The 25,935-nt window shown below is 38.3% G+C and overlaps 1 protein-coding gene across 2 annotated transcripts in view; it reads left to right on the top strand.

The window, feature by feature from the left end:
• Window positions 1–25,935, top strand: part of LOC120541925 (core histone macro-H2A.1) — a 67,301-nt gene that overhangs the window by 39,201 nt on the left and 2,165 nt on the right. For both annotated transcript variants that reach the window (XM_039773908.1, XM_039773909.1), the window contains exons 7-8: window positions 571–660; window positions 23,326–23,500. In XM_039773908.1, coding sequence (XP_039629842.1) covers window positions 571–660; window positions 23,326–23,500 — 265 coding nt within the window. The remainder of the gene's footprint in view (window positions 1–570; window positions 661–23,325; window positions 23,501–25,935) is intronic.

Here is a 25,935-nt window from a genome sequence, read left to right on the forward strand (position 1 = left end):
ATTTTGCAACCACCAATTCACCTTACTTGAAATGATAGAGTAAAATTCACACAAGCATGGAAAGAACATACAAACATTGCACTGGCAAATGCTCAAGAGTAGAATCTGAACCCAAGAGGTTGGATTTGTGAAAGAGCGGTGCTAAATAAACACTGTGCTACTCCAACACCCTGTAGTCTCTGCTACTCTACCTTGCACACCTAACTGCTATTTTTTGTCAGCTGTTTAAATACACCAGAGTAATTTTTAGTTTAAGTGAATGCCAACATGTACAGTATATATATAAATGAAAAATAGATAAATCACACATGTTCAACAGGAAAAGTGCTGCTCACCCTTGCTATAGCAGATAATCTTGGTTTGACGTGTTGCTTGATAAAGGAGAAAAAATAACAGGAATTTTCATATTTTGTGCCTTTGGGTACTTTTCAGCATCCATGCGTATGGGGTGAGCTGCCTTGCTGTCATTCTGCCTTATTTGCTTATTCCTCACACCCCAGCTTCAGGAGAGAGCATCCTTTCTTTGCTAAATGTACTAGATTCTAACACTGTCATACTGTTGTTTATCAGGCCATGCCTTGGAGAAGAAGGGCGGAAAGGAATTTGGCGAAGCTGTCAGCGAGTTACGGAAAAAGAATGGTCCCTTGGACATAGCAGGAGGTTTGTTTCATTTTCCCTGACTGTCATGCTTTTAATCATTTTAACTAGTGTGTTGTTGACTTTCTAAGACATATCTACATAGTCACAACAGTGATAAAATTTGTTAAATCTATTTTTATGGGAAATTTGAATTAAAATTCAGGAAGACAGAGGTGCTGCAACTTATCCTTGATAGATAAAGGTGCTCATTGATACCCCTTAAAATGTATGAAATGTGGCCTAAAATGTTGATCCTAATTATCAGCTGGGTAATTTCTAGATCACAAAAAAGTGGAAGAGTGACACATAATAATAATAATAATAATAATAATAATAATAATAATAATAATAATAATAATACATTTTATTTATATAGTGCCTTTCCTGAGAGTGTGTTTAATAGTAACAGCAAGTCCTATAGTGCATTAATATTGCATATATTTAGAGTGGTCATTCACAACTTTAGAAACCACAAACAAATAGTTGTATTTTTTCAAATTTAAAAGCAGAAACAGGATGAATATTCAAGAATTAATCATATGCATCACTGCCACTGTTTGAGAGGTGGGACAAGTGGAGTCTGTAGGCTGCTGTCTTGCAGTCTCTGATATTCAGGTTGATTTGGTTCTCAGACAAGAACCATACATGATAAGCTACAAATGCTAGAAACTTGTAATTACTTTTTTTAGTACATTATTCGTTGGGCACTTACAAAATAAGCACTGTATAATAGTTCAGGCTATTATTCATAGGTTATACAAGTGCCTAAAGAAAGTATTCAAACATTTTCTTAACAATTGAACCACAGTTAGTTTAATTTGGCTTTTTTGACACTGATCAATAGAAAGGTCAGTATAATCAAAGTGAAAACAGATCCCTGCAATGTGGTCGAAATTAATTAAAAACGTAAAGAACAAAATAATTGATCACATAACTTTTCACGGCCTTTAACTCAGTATTTGGTAGATGCACCTTTAGCAGCTGTAGATGACAGCTTTGGGTCTGTGTGCTTAGGTCTCTGTTGCTCTCCGATTTGCAAATCTGGACTTGAGAGTTTTTCACATTCTTCTTCACAAAACTAGCTCTGTCAGGTTGCATGGGGATTATGTTTGAACAGCCTTTTTTAAGTCCAGCCACAAATTCTTAATTGCATTGAGATCTGGACTCCAACTTTGCTGCCCCATGACATCATTGTCACATCATTGTTTTAGGTCATTCTTGCATAGCTTTGGCTGTATGCTTGTGGAGGTTGTCTTGCTGGAAAACAAATCTTCGCCTAAGGTTCAGATTTCTTCATTCAGATCCTTTTACTGCCAGAAGGGATCATACTCTTAGCCTGAAAATTGCTCCAGGGATGATGTCCAAATGAATGTTACAGGTCTTGACATGTTCTAACATGTTTTAAATCAGCTAGATTATCAATAAATGATAAAAATGCTCTGACCTCCAAAGGTCATGCAAAAAGATTAATGAAGTATATCAAGCCAAAAATGAAAATATCTTGCAGACTGCATCTGGTTTTCCTTCTGGACTTACTTGTATTTTGCTGTGTTAATTTTCCTTCACAAGCCTTCTAGGGCATGATGCAGAGAAGCATCCCCACAGCATGATGCTGTCACCACCATGCTTAACTGTAAGGATGGTGTGTTATTAATAATGTGAGTTTATGCTATACATGCCTTTTACTGTGATAGCCAAAAAACTCAATTTTGGTCTCATTAGACCATAGAATCTTCTTTTACTTGTACCTGCCCTCCCTCTCTAGTCTTTTACTTGCAGATTCAGTCGGTTTTTGTAGGATGGCCTGCTCTAAACAGATTTACATCTGTTCCATATTCTTTAAATTCTTCAATGATAGATTCAACTGGACTCCAAGGGATATTCAGATATTTTCTCGTATCCATCCCCCTGACGTATACGTTCAATCACCTTTTCATGGTGTTGCTTATTGTGTTATTTTTGTCTTCATTGTGTAGGTTAGACCACCATACTGACTCACCACAAGTTGGACTTTTCAGATAAGTTGCATTTATACTAAAATCAACAGAAGCCCCTTGACAACCAACAGGTGATCACAATTGAACTACTTATGTGACTTCTAAAACCAATTGGTTGTATCAGTGATGATTAAGGTGTGCCATATTAAGGGATGAACACTTTTGAGATCAGTTATTTTGTGTTTTATATTTTTAATTCATTTAGACCACTTTACAGAGATCTGTTTTCACTCTGTCATTAAGAGTATTTTTCTGCTGATCAGTGACAAAACACCAACTTCAATCCACTCTGATTCAGTGCTGTGTAACAATAAAATGTGAAAACTTCCAAGAAGGTGAATGCTTTTTATGGATATCGTATATGTATATAAAGTTAATTGCAGTATTGTGTCAGGCAAACACTTTTTTACCTGTATTGAAATAAAACAACTAAGTTGTCATTTTCTATTGCCATATGAACATTTTGGAATATACTGTATGGCTTTTTAAATGCAGGATACCTTTTGGAGTTTTCTTAATTACAAGAAATTCAACAGTCATAAAGTTTTGAATTACACTATAGCAAGAAAAAAATATAACATTTCAATCCCAATAAGAGCTATTACGTTCCACTTCAGGGGGCGGCACGGTGGCGCAATGGTAGCACTGCTACCTTGCAGTAAGGAGACCTGTGTTCGCTTCCCGGGTCCTCCCTGTGTGGAGTTTGCATGTTCTCCCCGTGTCTGCGTGGGTTTCCTCCGGGTACTCCGGTTTCCTCCCACAGTCCAGAGACATGCAGGTTAGGTGCATTGGCGATCCTAAATTGTCCCTAGTGTGTGCTTGGTGTGTGGGTGTATGTGTGCGTGTGCCCTGCGGTGGGCTGGCACCCTGCCCGGGGATTTGTTCCTGCCTTGCATCCTGTGTTGGCTGGGATTGGCTCCAGCAGGCCCCTGTGACCCTGTGTTAGGATATAGCGGGTTGGGTAATGACTGATGACTGACTTACTTTCCACTTCAAGTCTTACTAATTTTGTACAAACAGTTAAAAAACATTTGTATTATATGCATATATATATAAATAGTTTAGTGCTGGTCTTGTCATTTTGTTACGTTCTGACTTTCTTGAAAGTCTCTCACAGATACATGAAATAGGACTTATGGGCCTGGAGGCATGTGAGCCTTTAACATAACATGAGTGACAAGAGTCACAAAACAAACCCCATTAAGACTGAAGTATACTATGTGCATGGCATGTAGGAAAACTTGCTCCAGATGGACTGTGGAATGAATGGGTGAGAATGTGTGTTCAGGGATCAGCTTCTCAGTGACAGCCTGCTTAGGCAATGTGTATTATTGCTGAGTGAACCTAGAAAATCAACAAAATAATTTTCATATTAAACCGATTAAGGCCATTCTGTTTGGATGAAAAGTAACGTAAATTGAAAAAGGTAACCCAAACTGGCTCATGTATGAACAAAATCTTATATAGAAAGTTTAAGTGTCTGTTGTTTTAATAAAATGTGACTTTGATTGTAAGAGACTTAAATGGAATTTTTTTTTGTGCCTTGACTTCTCCCCTCATAAGCTGCAGTATTTGCACTGCTGTGATTACTCAAACACGCTCAGAGTGAAAGAAAAACAAAGCATGAAAGGTTTTGTGTGCGTGCAGAGTTCAGCTCTGCCCAGACTGGTTGAACTTTATCACCTTACATGAACACACATAAGTAGCACAGGCAGCAAGTTAGATGTGTATTTTTTATTAGAGCACAAATTGAAGTCATATGGATCAGTCTGCCATGGTAAGAGTTTGGGACAGTTCAGACAATATTTTGGACATATTTGTTTAACCCATAGACTTGTTCATATTTTTTCATGATATTACTTACCCTGCATGCAATATAAAAACTACAAGGTCTTTTCAGTGAACAAAAATTAAGTAAGGAGTGAATGCCTGATGGTAGTTGTGCAAATTCAGGAAGTAGACACATGGATAGATCGGTGGAAAATCATTTACAATTCAAACATACTTTAGACATTCATTAAACTAGTCCATTTTTTACATACGTGGACAAACATGAATATGGTCATATTTGTTGGTTCTTCTCTACGAAAAAGGAAGACGCCACAATTGTCTCTGAAATAATTTGAAACTGACCAAAGTAACTGGCACATTGTTTATTTCATGTATAACAAAAATCAGACTTTGCTTTAGAGTTTTGATTCAACAGAATATTTCAAATAATAGCACAAATAAAAACAGCATGGACAAAAATGAATGGACCCTTGCACGGCCTTTAGAGGCAATCACAGCAAACAAATTATTCCTGGAGGTCTTAGTGAGACTGAAAGTAGTTTGGCCCTCTCTTCCTGAGCAAACTGTTCTAGCTGTGTCATATTTGAAGGGGGCTCTCTCCAGACTTCACATTTCAGTTCTTTCCATAGATGCTGAATAGGAATCAAACCAGGGCTCACAGAGGGCCACTTGAGAATAATCCAATGTTTTGTCCTTAGCCATTCATGGGTTCTTTGTTGGTGTGTTGTGAGTGTTTATCCTGTTGTAGGATCTACTTTGTATAATCTGCGACTGAATCAGACATTTCTAACACTGGACAGCACGTTTTGCTCCAGAATATCTTTATAGTCTTAAGATTTCATTGTTCCCTGCGCAGATTCAAGACACCCCGTGCCACATACAGTAAAGCAGGCCCCAAAACATAACCACGCCTCTTCCATATTTCACAGTGGGTATGGTGTCCATTTCTCTGAAAGCTTCAGTTTTTATCTCTATGGACATAGAACTGATGTGACTTGGCAAAAAGCTCCAGTTTTGTCACATCTGTCCAAAGGACAATGTCCTGGAAGCAGCAAGGCTTGTCAATATACATTTTAGCAAATTCCAGTCTAGCTTTTTTTATGTTTTTCTTTCAGAGGTGGCATACTTTGGACCTTGACCTTGGAGTTCTGATTTGATTTCTTTGGAAGTTGTCCTTGACTTTTTGTCTGCCATTCTCGCAATGCTTCCGCCCAATCTGGGCTTGATTTTTCTCTTGCGGCTGTGCCCAGGGAGGTTGGCTACAGTCCCATGGACCCTACACTTCTAAATAATACCGGGTGTCCCAAAAAGAATATCAGAGTTTTAAAGAGCTGTGGCTTGGCGCATATTCATCGGAGACTGCAGAGCAACCTAGTGGCGTCTTGAGGAATTAATCTAGTTTCATTTCGTTGCCAGTAGATGGTGCTAGTGCTTATCAAAAAGCTAACAGTTTTTTGATAAGTTTCGATTATTTCGATTAGTTATGTTTGCAGTTATAGCTGTGCCGCAACAAAAAGCTTTTTGCGTTTGCGAATTCGCCAGGACTCAATCGGTTGTTACTGAGCAGCGGGCATTTCGTCAAAAATATGGGACTGACCCTTTGAATGACAATAACATCCGTTGATGGTACCGGCAATTTCGGGATACTGGGTGTATCTGCAAAGGTAAAAGCACCGGGCGACCTCGCACTTCCTCCTCTGTTGAGAATGTCGCCCGAGTGCAAACTGCGTTCACTCAGAGCCCATCGAAATCAGTTCGACGAGCAAGTCATAAGTTACAGATACCAAAGTCAAGTGTATGGAGAATTCTCTGACGCTGGTTGGTTATGAAACCGTATCGTCTGCAGTTGGTTCAGGCCCTTAGACGAGGAGATAAGACGCATTGAGTTGAGTTTTCAACTTTCATCCATCAAAATTTGGAGACCAATGAAAATGGGGCACCACCTCACTGATCTCTTCCAGTGCGGCATTTCCTAAGTGAGACCTATCCCCAATGTTGGATAGGAAGATCTAGGAATCAAGATTTGTCACTCCACCATTGGCCTCCAAGATCCCCATATATCACCCCATGTGACTTTTTTCCTTTAGGGATTTATCAAAGATTTGTGTTTCAACCACCAATGCCTACAACTTTGAACGAATTGAAGTTGAAGATAACGGCTGCCATTCAGAGCATCAATCCCGATATGTTAGAGAGAGTTTGGCAGGAATTTGAATACCACCTCGATATTGTTACAGTTATTCGTGGGAGTCACATAGAACATTTATAGACAATGTGGGAAACACGTGAATATAACAGTTTTTATATATGCTTGTATAATTCAATAAATATAGCTCTTTGAAACTCCGATATAATTTTTTTATATACGAAATGAAACTAGATTAATTCCTCAAGATGCCACTAGGTTGCTCTGCAGTCTCCGATGAATGGGCGCCATGCTACAGCTCTTTAAAACTCTGATATTCTTTTTGGGACACCCTGTATTTGCAACAGTTGTCACTAGCCTTTGCTTTTAGAATTCTTCTAATTTTCTTTTTGACCTCCTCAGACAACTTTTGGTATCATAATGGGGGACATGCAATGATACCAACCAGCAAGCTGACTACTTTTCTCCATTTAAATAGGCTGGAAGACTAATTGCACATTTGGAGACATGTGTAATACTAAGTAAAGAAAACAGCTAGTTTTCAATTATTTATGATCTTTTCTATGAGTACCAACAAATGTACCTGGGCCACTAGAATATCTCTGTAGAATAAACAATACTTGATCTCTTTTCATACTTGCTTTGCTTTACTCGATGAAACATCAAAGTCATGCAGGTATACATGGGACAATTGCTTTTCATTTAATCACATTTCACGACCCACGCAGCACTTTTCCAATGTGCTGCAAGAGTTCCAACAAATTTTCCCACGACTGCATATTTTTTTGTATTTTTGACACTTTGCACATTGCAATTACAAGTTTATCATTTAAAAATTCAGATGTGAGCATCAGTAGGAACAAAGTTACCTGAAGTATCCTCTTTAATAAAAACCCCTGTGTGCGTCCAGGTGTCCGTGTGTGTGTCTTCTGGTGAAGTGTGCATGCTGGGTCTCATGGCACGTGTTTAGTCTCTTCCTGTGCATTCCCTGTGCAGACACACACACAGGCGCGTGCACGACAGACACACGCACGCACACAGGCGCCCACACGACAGACACACGCACGCACACACACACACACACACACAAACACACGCACACGGGACACACACACACACACACGGGACGCACACACACACAGGCGCGCAGGATGCACACACACAAACACACAGGCGCTGGGACGCATACACACACACAGGCGTCGCGGGATGCACACACACACAGGCGCACAGGGCCGCACACACACACACAGGCGCGCACAGGGCGCGCACACACACGAGCGGGTCATAAGGCTATAGTTGCGAACTCTTCCAGTTGTTCAAGGTTTTCTTAGTGTTATTCAATGTTTTTACATTTAGTTTGCTATCACACTGTGCATTCAGTGGTATGATTAACTATATTTGTGCTTAAAAACGTAAAAAAATATATATTTACATACAGTTCATACGGTCTGGAATGGACTAATTGTATTTACATACAATCCTATGGGGGAAATTACTTCGGTTCACGACCAAATCGGGTTACAACCAGATTTTTGGAACGAATTACGGTCGTGAGCCGAGGTTCCACTGCATTACTGTCAGACAAAATTACAGGCATTTTACGGAAATACAAACCAGTATTACTGAGAGAGAAAATTAAAGGCACACAATACAGTGACGCATATTACAGCCACATACAAGGTCTCTTGCCATTTAATATAGACTGTTCCTACTAATGTTTATGCACTACTGTTCTAGCGCCCATTATTGTAACGGGCTTAATGTCTAGTTCTATAATATTTCAGTAATTATTTACCACTCTGATGCTGATCTTTCTGATCATAAAATAGGTCATTACGACAGCCACTGATGAAAAGAATTAATAATTAATTGCAGAATTACAGTATTTAAGGGTTCCTCTACAGTGCCTCTTTCTCTTGCACGATTTGTCTCAATAACTAATCATCACATTGTCCTCTCATAACAGGCTTAAGTTTCGAGTTTGTTTTTTTTTCCGTCCGGCCGTTTTACCGACCATCCACAAGAAACAGTGACACACAGACACACACAGTATAAGTGTTTTCGGTATCAAGGAACCGTAAAACGTCAAGATCATACAAAAAACAGAGATCAAAATTTTAGAAAAATCTAGAGCTTTAGCTCCTCCCCATAGACGATAGGTTATGGTGGGGGAGGGCACAAAGCAAAAATGATTAACACTTGTATTATTATTATTTTTATTTTTACTAGAGTTTATATCCATGTATGCAGCACAGTCCATTACAAACCTGATCTACACTTTCCGAGGAATACTTACCTTTATATTGGAAAATGATTACAAACCTATCTTTTAAAAAACCTTTTATGTTTAATCAGAACCTTGCTTTGAATAGTGTATTGCATGGAATGCACCAATAGACACATTTAGATATATTGTTTCAGGCAAGGCTCTGAGGCTGTTGGATGGACACATGAGATTTTTTTTTAACTTTCATTCAGAATGGCAAACTATTTTAAAACCATTGTGCGAGGGGTGTCACCCTCTAACAACATAATAAGGATTTGTCAAGCATCTTCTGAACATGTTCATATGAGTGTCTACCATGTTTATTAGTAACACTAAGTTGAACCAAGGTGAATGTGTGTGGATTTGCATGGATTTGTGCAAGGGAATACCACTCAATGCTGTCTTGCTTATGGATGGTTCTCGCCTTTTGTTAATCTGTTCTAAATTAGGTGATAGTGTTTTCAACAGCAAATGGGACCTGATGCCTTACTTTTAGTTGTTAGGTTAGGTTGTAATATAGGCAATATAGACTTATAGGGTTATTATTGTCAATTAAAATGCAACACATCACCACTCTTGGGTGCCATGATTATTGAGTACTGATTTACTTTGAAACTTGTGTCTCCTTTACTTGAAAAATATATAGAGAGCTGACATTAAATTTTTTTGACTTCATTAATACTTCAAAAACTGCTGTTGCTCACTCACTCGCAGTCATTGGTATACCTGTTTTCTCCTGAGCATGGATGCAGAGAAACTGGAACCTACCCCAGCAAGCATCAGGCACAAAGCAGGAACAACGCACCCAGCATTGGAGTGTTAATTAGATGATATGTTTTATTGGAAGTAGCAGATTATATGCGGAACTCCAAAAATGGAGATATATATTTTCTTTTTTGCATTAATATGATTTTAATTCATTATTTAAATACAAGTCAAGATTAAAAATGCCAGGTTGTTTTGATACTCTTCAGCTGAAATGCCTTATTGACAGTAATGCTCATGCCTCATTGATGCAATTATTTGCTGAACCTGCTAATTCAGCTTGGAGTCACGGGGAGTCATAGCCTATATCAAGGTGAAGGTAGTCTACCTCAGGGCGTGTTATTCAAATCCAAACTCATGCAATGTATTAATGGCAGAGCAAAATGTCTTTCTATTGAAAGGAAATCAAAGTATTTTTTATTAATTTGGTTATGATTATTTTGTAGTCTGCATAGCATGTTACTCTCAAGGTGGTTATAAACACTAGTATGAAACCATCACCTGCAACTGGATAACTACCAGGTTTGTTTCAAGCAATAGTGCTAGAGTGAATAACCCATATTTGTTTTACTATTTCCCACATTTTTCATAACACCACTGAAATAATGGCATCATAAATAGAAGGGTTGCTTAAAGAGTTATGATTTACAATCTATGTACAGGACTGTCCTCTTGGATATTTTCCCTTGTTTCTGACATTTTGTCATCTCTAGAACACACTAAATATGATTCAGTGGCACTTTCAGGTAGTGTGCATCTGATTAAAGATTACATTAGGACAGAGGATTTGGAGCTGGAAATAATTCAAGGATAAGGGAGGCCGGAGCTCCTCAGCAACAGTGCAGAAGCTCTGACTGTTAATGTAATGAAGTGCGTGTGAATCACAAACCCAAAAGTCACATTAAGGAGTGCAAGCCTGATTAGGATCTGGACATGCTTCCATACCTGTTAGAAGTTTAAAATAGGCCTGATCAGCCTGATTGACTTCACCCAATTGCCCGAAAGAATAATATTGATTTAGAATATCACATTTAACCCTTTATGTTCTCTGATCTATACTAATAAAAGGCAAAGCCCTCACTGACTCACTCACTCACTCACTGACTCACTCACTCACTCATCACTAATTCTCCAACTTCCCGTGTAGGTAGATGGCTGAAATTTGGCAGGCTTATTCCTTACAGCTTACTTACAAAAGTTAAGCAGGTTTCATTTCGAAATTCTACACGTAACGGTCATAACGGTTGACAACGTTCGCCATGTTGAACTTTCTTATTTATGGCCCCATCTTCACGAAATTTGGTAGGCGGCTTCCCTGCGCTAACTGAAACCGATGTACGTACTTATTTCAATGGTATGACGACACTGTCGGCCGCCATATTGAACTTTCCAACGTCACTAATTCTCCAACTTCCCGTGTAGGTAGAAGGCTGAAATTTGGCAGGCTCATTCCTTACAGCTTACTTAGAAAAGCTAAGCAGGTTTCATTTCGAAATTCTACGCATAACGGTCATAACGGTCAACAACGTCCGCCATGTTGAACTTTCTTATTCATGTCCCCATCTTCACGAAATTTGGTAGGTGGCTTCCCTGCGCTAACTGAAACCAATGTACATACTTATTTCGGTGGTATGATGCCACTGTCGGCCGCCATATTGAACTTTCCAACATCACTAATTCTCCAACTTCCCGTGTAGGTAGAAGGCTGAAATTTGGCAGGCTCATTCCTTACAGCTTACTTACAAAAGTTAAGCAGGTTTCATTTCGAAATTCTACGCGTAACGGTCATAACGGTCAACAACGTCCGCCATGTTGAACTTTTTTATTTATGGCACCATCTTCACGAAATTTGGTAGGCGGCTTCCCTGCGCTAACCGAAACCAATGTATGTACTTATTTCGGTGGTATGACGCCACTGTCAGCCGCCATATTGAACTTTCCAACGTCACTAATTCTCCAAATTCCCGTGTAGGTAGAATGTTGAAATTTGGTACTTATTTCGTGGTATGATGCCACTGTCGGCCGCCATATTGAACTTTTCAACGGTCTTTGTTACTTATGGGCCCATCTTCAAGAAATTTGGTACGCGGGTTCCCAACGCTAACTGAATCCTACTTATGTACATATATACGTCCATAGCCTGCAGCTCAGTCACCGTGTGAGGCGGCATTGGGTCCCCCATCCCAACACTTCCCATGTTGTTGGCTGCCTGCCTATATAAGGCCGTCCGTTGCTCCAGTCTCTACATTCCATACCTTGCTTCACCACGGGATTCACGTTTCCCTGCTGATAACTACAGCCTTTTTATTTAATCCACGGCTTCTCCGCTGTTTTATTGTTCATTTATTATGATTATAGTTATTGTGTAGGTATTTTAGACTTACTTTACATTGTTCAGGTACCCATTTCCTTTATCATTCCAACCGTACCCGCATTAACATGTCTATCGAGGTGATCACCATCGATCAAAGAACTGACAGTTACCGAGTGGCTTCCATGCCCAGAGATGGCACCTATCTTTTTCATTCTCTTTGTTACATATTGCACGGCCATATCAGGCTCACTCTTGATATCTGGAGAAACATTGTGTCTTATGTATTGAATGACTGGGACAGGTTCAAGGTGTGGACTGATGATGGTACAGGAGATAATTATACTACACAGGAGCACTATAAGAGTGAAATGCTTAAGCCCTTCACCTATGCATCTGCATGTGAGTTGATGGCTGCCGCTGAATTGTTCGGTTGTCACTTTCAAGTGTACCGAAATGGCCAAATATTTTACACCTTTGGACAACCATCAATGTCTCTTAAATATCTTAGATTCACAGGTGACGATTTCAGTAGTGGACACTTTGATGTTTATGAATGTTTAAACTCTCAAAAGCTGAGATGAAACTGGTTGTATACTTACAGCGCTTGACAGATGCCGAATGTCTCTTCAACACAAGTCCTACAAATACTGTCGTAATTGAAACAAACCATGAAACTTAAACCAATTATGACAGCAGCAATCCAAGCTGTGAGATTTGAAACAAGATTACTGTTCACATGGCCAACTGTACTTGCATGCTCAAGAGTAAGCTCAGCGCAAAGATTGGTCATATTACAACCGGAGGGCCTAACTCACAATGTGGTATACAAAGAGATCCTCAACAAATAATTATTGCTATATTTTCCCTCAATTTAAAAAGGTTTAGTTTTCTTCTTAATAAACTTTTAAGGCAGTACTTCGCCGCTGCAAAGCTCGGGTATTTTGCTATATATATATATATATTTATATATATATAGATATAGATATAGATATAATGTGTGTATGTATGTGTATATATATAGAGATATAGATATATATAGATATTAGATATATATATAGATATAGATATATATACTGTATATATAATGTGTGTATGTATGTATGTGTATATATATATATATTTATATATATATATATATATATATGACAGCAACACTCATAACTGTGACAAAACAATTACATTGACGCTCATGTTACGTTATTTTCAAGATGTTTCCTTATCTTTTTCATTACTTTTTAAACACACTACTTCTCCGCTGCGAAGCACAGGTATTTTGCTAGTATGAATATAAATGGCATCTTTGTCAGAAACAGAAATGAATAGCAACGCAAAAAACGTTGCATCTGGACAAGTTCTACACCATAAACTAAAACAGGTAAAAGGATCACACATTTAGAACAATTAAGGTGGCATTAGACAGTCTGCAGTATGTAACTGCAACACATTTCAAGCTCAGGTTGTTCTTGTGAAATCAGATAAAAGTCAAATTACAAAGCTATGCATATAAATAAATGAAAATAATTATATAAAACTTGAAATTATCAGTATACTGCTGCTGGATTATGTGAATTTCCCCTTGGGATTAATAAAGTATCTATCTATCTATCTATCTATCTATCTATCTATCTATCTATCTATCTATCTATCTATCTGTCTGTCTGTCTGTCTGTCTGTCTGTCTGTCTGTCTGTCTGTCTGTCTGTCTGTCTATCTATCTATCTATCTATCTATCTATCTATCTATCTATCTATCTATCTATCTATCTATCTATCCCAGTTAATTTAATTCAGTGTGACGTTAGGCAAGAGACAAAAGTTGGAGCCAGCCCTGAGCAGCAGCCCACAGCATATGATCTTTCCAACTGGGTCAATTTAGATCCTCCAATCAATCTGAAAAACATCCTGTGGAGTACTTGGAGGAAAATCAAAATAGATACAGGGAGAATGTGGATACTCTATACTGACTGTAAGGAACCTGTCCAGGATTCAAACACAGTTGGAACCACTATGTTGTCATATGAGTAATTTATCTGTATCAAATAAATGGGATGAAAGAAACAAATTAACAAATTGCTTATGTAAAATAAATGTGAGGAGAGATTTATAATATGTAATTGAATAATTTGTGTTGCTCTTATTTTAGGATCTATTTCCATTAACTGCAGTACTGTGAATTTAATACAAAGATACCACTGCTTTCTGGTCGCTGTAATAATTTCTGTTAATGCAAGACTATGACTTAAGAATAAATTGTACAGGGTTACCTGGAGGAAATGCTGACATGAGACCAGAGTTGCTCCTTCATTATTATTTGGCTGAAACTTTTATTCAGGGAGACTTACAACATTTAAGATGTAACTCATTGCATTTCTTTTGTTATTCCAATTGGAGCACATGCAGGTGAGATGACTTGCTCATGGTCAAACAGTGTTAGTAGCAGAACTTGAACCCACAATATTAGAGTTTAAGATCCAAGACCTTAACCACTATGCCACATTGCCTTTTCACACCTCATGAGGAAAGTTCCCTGTGTTAACATAGGTAATACTTGAGGTGTTTTTTAATAAGTGATTAAACATAGGATTCATTTTTAGTTTCCAGAGGAGTATTCAGGGCTGGTTCTTTCTGTGTGCCCAGCGTTACCAGGAAAAGCTGTGGCGCATGCAACCCTGAAGAAGATTTAGCAGGTTTGTCAGTGGTGGTCTTTATGGACTTCAGTAGTGACAAAAACTGTAACAGGCTAGCAGCAACCTCTGCATTAGCACCTCTCTTTCTAATTGGACACTGGACTTTCTAACCCACAGACCCCAGTCTGTCAGGTTAAACACCCACACATCCTCTACCTTGATTCTGAATATTGGCATTCCACAGGGCTGCGTCCCTTTTTATGGCTCCAACTCCATCATAAAGTATGCAGATGACACCATAGAGAGGAAAGGAGACAGAGAGGAGGTTCAGCACCTGGCAGTGTAGTGTGCTGGCAAAAATCTCTCCATCAACACCAAGAAGACCAAGGAGCTAATTTTGCTCCAACACAGGGGTATCCCGGCTTGTTCAAAGCACCATATACTGAGTAGCACATTGCATGTTGTTTCGTTCAGATTGCTTCGTCCTAGCGAGAGTTATTACAGAATATCAGGGGCCTCTGTCTAGTGAATCTCCCTGCAGTATTCATTTATAAAATTCAGGAAAAAAACAGGCACATATGATTACTTGATAGGAAACATGCTGGTGAATTGTTACCTAACTGAAAATTATTTTACCTAAAAATAAAATACCAACAAAACAGTCAAAAGTGAGCTTTCCTGTTGCTTTAAAAGGCACTTTCATTCACTCACAGTAGAACGTTCTATATTTATTTTTGCTGGCTTTGCCTTTTAGAAACCATTATTTCTTACCATGAAAGCTGCTTGTGAAAAAAAAAGTGATTTTTGCTTTCCACAATATTAATTCACTGGGACTATATATTGATAGACTTAGAAGGCCAACATATTAAATGAATTAAAAATACTGTATCTCAACATCAGTTACATTTGAATGCGTATGTTTATTATTTAAAATGTATATATTTTAATAGAACAGTCCTATTTTCTGTATGATATACGGTCAGATATGCAAGTAGCCTACTTCTGTAATGTAATGAAAGCTAGCAAAAAAAAAGAACTGCCTTGGCCAGTAATAAACAAAAGTAATAGCTCTTTGTTTTTGCAGTACATTTAAATTAAACAGTAAGTACTACACCTCAAATATAGACTTAAATATTTTCGGACTGTAGCAGGTTTTGCATGACACGCATGTTTTATTATAGCTACATTCACATCAAGTCATATGAAGAATTCAGGTCTGGATGTCTTCTGCCCCTTTCAAGCCTACATTTATTTTAAGTGTCCACTGATAGTGTTTTGTGTGCTTCAGGTTATTGCTACATTGGCAATTTATTATGTTATTTAATGTTAATGCAGATTGGTTTCTCATTTTATGTTCGGTAATCTAGAGACACATTACATAAAGAAATTGCTAAGCCAGTATGTTTTTATTATCGCTAGGGAAAAGCAACATGCCTGAATTCTTCAGTAGCACTAAACATATGATCTATCTATCTATCTATCTATCTATCTATCTATCTATCTATCTATCTATCTATCTATCTATCTATCTATCTATCTATCTATCTATCTATCTATCTTATCTATCTATCGTGCATTTTCTGTCTATCTGTCTGTTGTATCTTTAACGTCTGTCTGTCTGTCCTGAGGGATGTCTTTCAGAGATGTTAGCAGGGTCATTACACTTTACATCAGGATGACACCTCACATTTGAATTTCTTTCTCCACATTAATTAAGAGTAACTCTATACTATAATTGCAGATGTGTCACTGATACAAATATATACAGCAGCATCTGCTAACAATCAGTGATACTGCAAAAACTGCCTATGGTCAAATTCCACAGGCTTGCAAAAAACAACAAAGGTAAATATTGTCTCCTATGAGAATAAAAAAGTGGTTTCAGAGCCAAATAATTTTTTTATTTTTCTGCCAAGAATGCAAATGTAAATATCCACCTATTTTGATGAAGGTACATGTCGGTGGAAGAACTAAAAATAAAAACATAAAAAGTAGATGACATGGTGCTGTTGCATATTTCTGGTGATTTAACTCATGCCCCGGACATTAAATGTGTGGAGATTGTATGTTCTTCCTTTTACTCTGTACTGTAGTTTCCTCTTAATTACTATTTATGGCACATATTTCCAAAAGACAAGCAAATCTGTTTTTTCACTGTGGAGAGCAACATCACACTTTTAATGCTACGTGTTTTTAATGGAAAATTGCACGTAACATTCTCAGGGTCACTTATTCAGATAGGGATGGAAATTTTATTTTCTAGTTCAGCCACACCACATACCTAAACAGAGGACTAGTCCAAATTTGCTTTTGCAATCAGTCTGACCCCTGCTAGAATGTAATTTCTGATAGGCTGTCATATTTCTGATAGGCTGTCATTTCACATCATCTGTTGAACATTTTCATATTATGTTTACTTGACAAGAAATTTCAAAATAATTATTCAGAAAGCAATGAAAGGAGTCCAAAAATAAAGTTGAGCAAATGTGCAGTAGAGTCCATGCATCACACTAATGCTGATTGAAGGATCTGCTTCATGAATGATGAACTGAAATTAGTGAGTTCACACCATTACTTTTGCACTGTGGGACCTCTGTACAGGATACAAGCAGATCACTTCAGTTTAAATATTTCCAAATTGTTTCCCACTTCTTAGCTTCTTGTGGCTTTAGCACAGCAAGCCTGTGGCTGCCAAGATAACACAAATGAGATGAATCAGAAGGCAGCAGACGTTCTCACTTAACACAAATCTGGTTCATGGCAAATCTGGCCTGTCCCCAAAACCTTTCATGTGGCTTTAGAAGGCACTGAGCTGTGTCCAAGGTCTAAGTGCTCAATAGATATCTTTGGCCTGGTACTACAGCTTTAAGCCTGCTGCTTTTGTTTTGCATTTTCGCAGTTCACAAGGCACCATCCTCAGTAACAGAGAAAGCTCTTATATCTAGTTAAACACATGTCATTTACTGTCACTGTGGATCTGCAAAGTGTTGATGTCTTTTTTTGATCCAGGTGTAGTGGTATAACACTAAATACAAAGCCTCTTTATATAGAGCTGGCTTGAACTGAGGTCAGTGTGACTTTCCACATACAGTACAACAAAGAAAAGATGTACGCACTGTTTTGAGTTTTGTAAACATGGTATGTACATATATGTACAGTATGTATGCAGTGGTGTGAAAAACTATTTGCCCCCTTCCTGATTTCTTATTCTTTTGTATGTTTGTCACACAAAATGTTTCTGATCATCAAACACATTTAACCATTAGTCAAATATAACACAAGTAAACACAAAATGCAGTTTTTAAATGATGTTTTTATTATTTAGGGAGAAAAAAAATCCAAACCTACATGGCCCTGTGTGAAAAAGTAATTGCCCCCTGAACCTAATAACTGGTTGAGCCACCCTTAGCAGCAATAACTGCAATCAAGCGTTTGCGATAACTTGCAATGAGTCTTTTACAGCGCTCTGGAGGAATTTTGGCCCACTCATCTTTGCAGAATTGTTGTAATTCAGCTTTATTTGAGGGTTTTCTAGCATGAACCGCCTTTTTAAGGTCATGCCATAGCATCTCAATTGGATTCAGGTCAGGACTTTGACTAGGCCACTCCAAAGTCTTCATTTTGTTTTTCTTCAGCCATTCAGAGGTGGATTTGCTGGTGTGTTTTGGGTCATTGTCCTGTTGCAGCACCCAAGATCACTTCAGCTTGAGTTGACGAACAGATGGCGGACATTCTCCTTCAGGATTTTTGGTAGACAGTAGAATTCATGGTTCCATCTATCACAGCAAGCCTTCCAGGTCCTGAAGCAGCAAAACAACCCCAGACCATCACACTACCACCACCATATTTTACTGTTGGTATGATGTTCTTTTTCTGAAATGCTGTGTTCCTTTTATGCCAGATGTAACGGGACATTTGCCTTCCAAAAAGTTCAACTTTTGTCTCATCAGTCCACAAGGTATTTTCCCAAAAGTCTTGGCAATCATTGAGATGTTTCTTAGCAAAATTGAGACGAGCCCTAATGTTCTTTTTGCTTAACAGTGGTTTCGCGTCTTGGAAATCTGCCATGCAGGCCATTTTGCCCAGTCTCTTTCTTATGGTGGAGTCGTGAACACTGACCTTAATTGAGGCAAGTGAGGCCTGCAGTTCTTTAGACGTTGTCCTGGGGTCTTTTGTGACCTCTCGGATGAGTCGTCTCTGCGCTCTTGGGGTAATTTTGGTCGGCCGCCACTCCTGGGAAGGTTCACCACTGTTCCATGTTTTTGCCATTTGTGGATAATGGCTCTCACTGTGGTTCGCTGGAGTCCCAAAGCTTTAGAAATGGCTTTATAACCTTTACCAGACTGATAGATCTCAATTACTTCTGTTCTCATTTGTTCCTGAATTTCTTTGGATCTTGGCATGATGTCTAGCTTTTGAGGTGCTTTTGGTCTACTTCTCTGTGTCAGGCAGCTCCTATTTAAGTGATTTCTTGATTGAAACAGGTGTGGCAGTAATCAGGCCTGGGGGTGGCTACGGAAATTGAACTCAGGTGTGATACACCACAGTTAGGTTATTTTTAACAAGGGGCAATTACTTTTCACACAGGGCCATGTAGGTTTGGATTTTTTCTCCCTAAATAATAAAAACCATCATTTAAAAACTGCATTTTGTGTTTACTTGTGTTATATTTGACTAATGGTTAAATGTGTTTGATGATCAGAAACATTTTTTGTGACAAACATGCAAAAGAATAAGAAATCAGGAAGGGGGCAAATAGTTTTTCACACCACTGTATGTAGGTGATGTGTGACATTCATCAATGACTATCAGCTTAGAAAAGTCTGTGTTTAATTTCAGAAAACTTGTACAAATTAATATATTAAAATAGGAAACTTTTTTGGAAAACAATGGTCAATGATGTCTAGTCACATTGACTACTGAAAGGGCTGGCATGTCTTCACACTAATTTGAACTGACAAGAGCGTAACAATCAATGAAGGGATAAATCAAATATAGAAAATGTTTCCATAGTAACCATCAATGTTAGAAGGAAGATAGTATATACTGTATGTGTTTTTTCGCCACGCTGAATGTATCCTTTTTTTAACAAAAAGCATGACATAGTTTGTGCATTACTGCAACATATACTCTAGAATAGCAAGGAGGCTATGTGGAAAAAATATTTATGTATGAGCCCTGTGTTGCTTATAAAAATAATATGTAGATGGTGAATATTTTGACCTGATGCAAAATTCTGAAGCCCACTTAATTTAGGTTTGCATGGGCCTGGAGCCAGTTCCAGCAATGTCAAGCGTAAGGCAGGAGCTAACATAGGAAAGGTTTTGGCAAGAACCTAGATTTTCAATCTCTGTTTTCCTTAAATTATTGGCACATTACATTACCTCTACCTGAAGGGAATGTCAAACTTCATGACTGTCGTTTCTGATCTCCTTGAGTTCATCTGCAATCTCTGTCTCCATTTTTTTTCTTCGTGATTCTGTCATGGTATGTAAAACACAAGACATCAGACAGAAGAGCTTCTGTTCTGCTGGTGATGTCCAGAACACCCGCATTTATTATTCCACATATCTAAGTTGCATGCATTGTACTTCTAGCTCAGTGCTCGTTAGTTCTCAGGTCTCACACACACAGAACCCGGTTGATTTTGTTGGATGGGGTCATAAACTGGTAGAACTGAGTAACTCGAGATGTCAGACTACACAACTAAAAGGCACAGGAGCTCATCATGATCATCACCAATTTACTTAAGTTCTGTAAATGAAAAAAAGTTGTGTAACATGACATGGTCTCGATGCCTTCAGAAAGCTGTTCTAATCAAGAACTGAAGGTCACTAAAGTGCTAATGCCTACTACAATGCTTAGAAACTTATTCATTGTACCTGGTGTCGTGTTTTAGTAAATATGTTATAACATTAATGCAAAATTGACCCTAATCCAATGTGTTCTGTGCCCATATTCTACTTTCTATCATAAGTTTGAAAATGTCTGTCATATTTCATCTTAACCTCCTCTTGCTTAATCTGAAAAAATAGCTCAAGATTACCTTGAAGCTCATGCTTTATAGACCTGAGATGATAATAGTCACTCTTCTCTGAACATTTTCTAGAATTTCCATGTATTTTTTATAATATGGAGCGAGACCATAACTGCTCCAAATATTTCAGGTGAGACCTCACAATAACATTAGAATGAACACGGTGATGCAATACAAATGAACAAGAATTTGTTGTGTTTCCCACATTGTGGATGGAATCCACATTGTTTCTCATGTATATGTTGCTCAACGATTTGGAAGAAACTCCCCTTCAGCACCCTGATATAGGCCTTACCTGGAAGGCTGAGGAGTGTAATCCTTCTGTAGTTGGAGTACACCCTTTGGTCATATTTCTTAAATATAGGGACCACTACTCCCGTCTTCAGTCCAAAGGTACTTTACCCTCCTTCCATGCAACATTGAATAGACATGATAACCACACAATCCAAACAATGTCCAGGTCTTTCTCCAGTTTGATTTCATTTATCCCATCAGCCTTACCACCATGGACTCCTTGGACCGCCATAGTGACATTAGTAGCCGTGATGGGTCCAACACTGCCTCCTGATAGGAGGGCCTCTCCATCCCTGCTTAATACAGTCTTGGCAAGGTCACGCCTTCCTCTTCTGAGGCGTCGAACAGTTTGCCAGAACAGCCTCAAGGCCATCACTCAATAGAGCACATTGTGATGTTTTTAATCTATCAAATATTACCTGAACAAAATATTGTTTTTCTTATTATTTCATAAATGTGACTTTCTGAATTTGATTAAAACAAAGTAAATATGCACTGACCACTCATTTCCTAAAGGCTTAGTTTCATTTTTCTTATGTTCTTTTTCCCTTAATAAGCAACAGCCTATGTAAGAAGGAAAAACACAGATGTTTTATTATGCGTATTGTACACTCAGACAGAGTATAGTTACTGCCAGTACAATTTTAACAAAAATCCACAAATTTCAAACTTATACGGGATCTTAGCCCCTTAAACACCTACATTTTGTAATGTGCCCTATGCAGCTCTCCCATTTGTCCGTGCCATTCAGATCATTTGAGTGACAGTTTAATAAGCTGCTGCAAAACTGGCTAACTTGTTTAGACTGGTGAAACTGCACACATTATATAAGGCATAATGACAACAGAGAAGAGGCAAACAAAAACTCCATTATGCTGGAAACCCTGCCAAAATACTAACCAATGCAGACCTCCACTTCATTTTTATCATGGAGTTACACCATGATCTATCCCTTTTTGGACATTTGCACTGTGGTAACTGCTAATGGACATCCACAAACCTATCGTATCTGGATTACAAAGGCCCTCAGAAGCGCACTCATTACAGTGTGATCTAATAGGAAATCTCTTATGTCCATATGTGCAGGTGTATCAGCTGAGTTCTCACTCACTCAGTGCCCAACATTCGTGCAGCACTGCCACTATGCTCCATCCATACACAGTTCCAATTCTTCCAATCACACCAATTGTTTTGTTGTGCAGTCACACCACTGGCATTTGCAAGTACCCCATGATATTACAATGATTTTACAATATTTAACCATGCAAAAAACAAACAGACACTTGCTAGTTTGATACCCCACCATTTTTTTCCAGGCAAACATCCAATACAAATGCTTGGCCATATGAACTGAGGGCACAGGTTCATCTCTGCAATTAGACTGTAAAGAGACTGCTCCTCCCATTTGTTAGTGAGAAATATGGGACATGGAAAATGGAATGGCATGTTGTTAATGCCTGTGATAGTGAAACGCTCAATATAATTACAGGGTAAACATGCAATATTTACAGTATAAACCCACCTAGTCCAGTTCACAGGCTCTAGTCCCACATGACTTTGAACTAAACTAGGTGGGTGTATACTGTAAATGTTACATTTTTACTCACTAATTATTTGACTATCACAGATTCAAGGATTAACAGCATTACTTGCTGTCATATTTCTCACTAGCAGTCAGTCCATGCAGACACAAGGAGAAACTGTAACCCCTATATGGACTACAAACAGGTATAGGACTTAAGTGCAGGTTTCTGGGTATGAAAGACAGTAGTGCCAACTTCGGCGCTACCCGTTAGCCTAAATTTATATGTAGTAAATTAAAAAATATCAATGCAGCTCTGCACAAACAGCTGTAACCAGGATAGTGAAATATTCCATTTTATTTTTATTCTAATAATTATGATTTTTTGAGGAGGCAGAGAACACTTTACAACTTCTACTGTAAGTCTTGCCCTGGTCAATGTCTGTGTGAAGTTTATATTTCCTTCCCATATCTGTGGGAATTTTTCATCAGTTTTTCACCTCCAGTTTTCCTCCTAAATCCAAGAAGTGTGCATGTTAAATTAATAGACTGCTTTTTGTTGGCCCCATGTGGGTATGTATGTGTGTAAGTGTGCCCTGTGATGGACAGAAATACCTTCAAAGGTTGGCACCTGCCTTGTGCATAGTGTTACCAGTAAAAGTTATGACCCGCCACTCCCCAGGAAGAGCACCATGTTGGTTTGAGTATTGATAGATCATAATTTTCACTTTACTTTTTTCAAATAATATAAAGAATCATTTAAGACTTGTTGTACATGTAACTGCTGCCAAAGCGTATATTATTTCCATTAGCCTTGCTGCAAAACTCACTTCATGAAAGTGTTTGTGGCATTGTTTGTTCTTCTTCTTGCATTTCTTGATTTGAATTTACTTACCTGTAAATTTTTTTCTTTTTCATTGTTGCAGCGGCGTTAAGTGCTGGTCACGGTCTGCCTGCTAAGTTTGTAATACATTGCAACAGTCCGGGTTGGGGCTCAGACAAGTGTGAGGAGCTCCTTGAGAAGACAGTGAAGAATTGCCTAGCTCTGGCAGATGAAAAGAAGCTCAGGTCGATTGCATTCCCTTCTATTGGTAGTGGAAGGTATGTTTAATTTTTTGTTTTTTCTTTCAGTGTAACCATTGTCATGCATGTGAACCTCGTGAATACCTTACTGTGACTAATATATTGGGACTCCAGGGGGCTTCCTGTGTCCTGAGGTTGGGAATACAAATTTTGTATTGTATATAGTATAGCCCCCTCTCCAGTTTTCTCAGTGTCCCAATAAATCGGTCACAGTAAGGCACTCACAATGCTTATGTACATGATAATATATATACTCAGCAAAAAAAGAAACGTCCTCTGACTTTCAACTGTTTTTACTTTCAGTAAACTTAATGTGTAAATATTTGTATGAACACTAAAAGAGTCAACACCATAAGACATAAACTAAAAATGTTTCAAAATGTGTCCCTGAATGAAGGGAGGCTCAAAATCAAAAGTACCAGTCAGTAATCTGGTGTGGCCAGTGCAGTGCATCTCCTCCTCATGGACTGGACCAGATTTGTCAGTTCTTGCTGTGAGATGTTACCCCACTCTTCCACCAAGGCACCTGCAAGTTCCTGGACATTTCTGGGGGGGAATGGCCCTAGCCCTCACCCTGCGATCCAACAGGTCCCAGACGTGCTCAATGGGATTGAGATCCGGGCTCTTCCACTGCGAGGATGATCAGCTGTCCTTCCTGTCTCCCCTGTAGCGCTGTCTTAGGCATCTCACAGTGCAGACATGGCAATTTATTGCCCTAGCCACATCAGCAGTCCTCATGCCTCCCGGCAGCATGCCTAATGCACGTTCACGCAGATGAGCAGGGACCCTGGGCATCTTTCTTTGGGTGTTTTTCACAGTCGGTAGACAAGTCTCTTTAGTGTCCTGCGTTTTTAGAACTGTGACCTTAAATGCCTACTTTCTGTAAGCTGTTAAGGTCTTAACGACCATTCCACAGGTGCATGTTAATTAATTGATTATGGTTAATTGAACATGCATGGAAAACATTGTTTAAACCCTTTACAATGAAGATCTGTAAAGTTATTTGGATTTTTAAAACATTATTGTTGAAATACACAGTCCTGAAAAAGGGATGTTTCTTTTTTTGCTGAGTATATATAGTAGTCATTGCGGATTTATGTTTCTGAGGGTCTTGCAGAGGAGTAGGTCTTTAAATAGCAGAATAGAATTGGATGGAAATGTAAGCGAACCAGTTCCCAGATTAGTAAAACCCTTGAAAGGCAACGTTAGCTTAAGCTAGATGGCCTTAAAACTAAATACTGAAAGGGAGCATTTATGTGAGCTGTTTACTGGAGCAAATGCAGAAGCTTTTCTGTCTTAGAAACCAAATCCTCAGCTATTTTACAGATGGCATCATGCTTTTTACAAATGAGTAGATGAGGATATTGGACCAGTTAAGTACTAACTAACCAAATACAGTAGATAAGGTGGCCAAGTGCTTCAGTTCTAGAGAATAATCAAAATCATAGAGAAATAAATACTTGTACACACATGTTATATTGTAATAATCATAAATAAATAATAATAAATAATAATGAACAACGTCTTCACTAAGTGTTTTACAATATACAGTATATGGAAAACAAAACAGGTTAAAGTAAGAATCATATGTTAAAAGAAAAATAAAATTAAATAAATAAATAACCATTATAAATCACTAAGAGCACATTGAAAGAGATGCGTCTTCAAAAACAGCCAGTTATGGCAAAGTTTTTTCATAAGTGCAGGCCAATGGAGCAGAAATCTCGATTACCCATTGTAGACAACTTTGTCTGTCGGACAACCAGAAAATTAGACAGCAGAAGTGGATGAAGTAAGTAAGTCCCAAAAAGATAGCAGTAAGAGCAGTAGCAGCAAGACACTTGTATAGGAGGAGCAGAATCTTATATTGAATCACAAGGGATATTGGAATATGTTTTTGTATAAGTGCATGAGCAGCATTATTTTGGATGTACTGTAATCTTTGGGTGGTCTTTTGTGGGAGACCAACAGAGAGTTGCAGTAATCCAGTTAGGATTATATAAGAACATGGACCAGCTGCTCAGCATCCTGCATTGATATAAGTGAAGTGAGATTAGATATATTCTTGAGGTGACAAAAAGACGCTTTAGACACAGAGGCAATATGGCTATGGAAGGTAAAAACTCAACACCTAGATTTGCGACTAAGGAGGAAAGTGGAATCATCTGACCATTTATTTTAACATGAGTGTAGCCATGACATGAAGTACCCACAAAAATAGCTTCTGTTTTGTCGCTGTTATCAAGCACTGGATATCATCCAAGCATTTTATGGCCTGTGATAATTCCAAACAGCCTTTTAGAAAGGTCTGAAATTTATTCTAAAATAATCAGAACGCCAGACACAGAATATTTTGGGTAACATCTGAGTCCTTGTTTATTACTGAACCAGCTAGAAAAGAGTCAAATGTGTGTGTGAATATCAACTTTGAGCAGATATTCGGATCTTTCCTC

This window comes from Polypterus senegalus, chromosome 13 (assembly GCF_016835505.1).
Source record: "Polypterus senegalus isolate Bchr_013 chromosome 13, ASM1683550v1, whole genome shotgun sequence".
In the NCBI taxonomy this organism is placed as follows: domain Eukaryota; kingdom Metazoa; phylum Chordata; class Cladistia; order Polypteriformes; family Polypteridae; genus Polypterus; species Polypterus senegalus.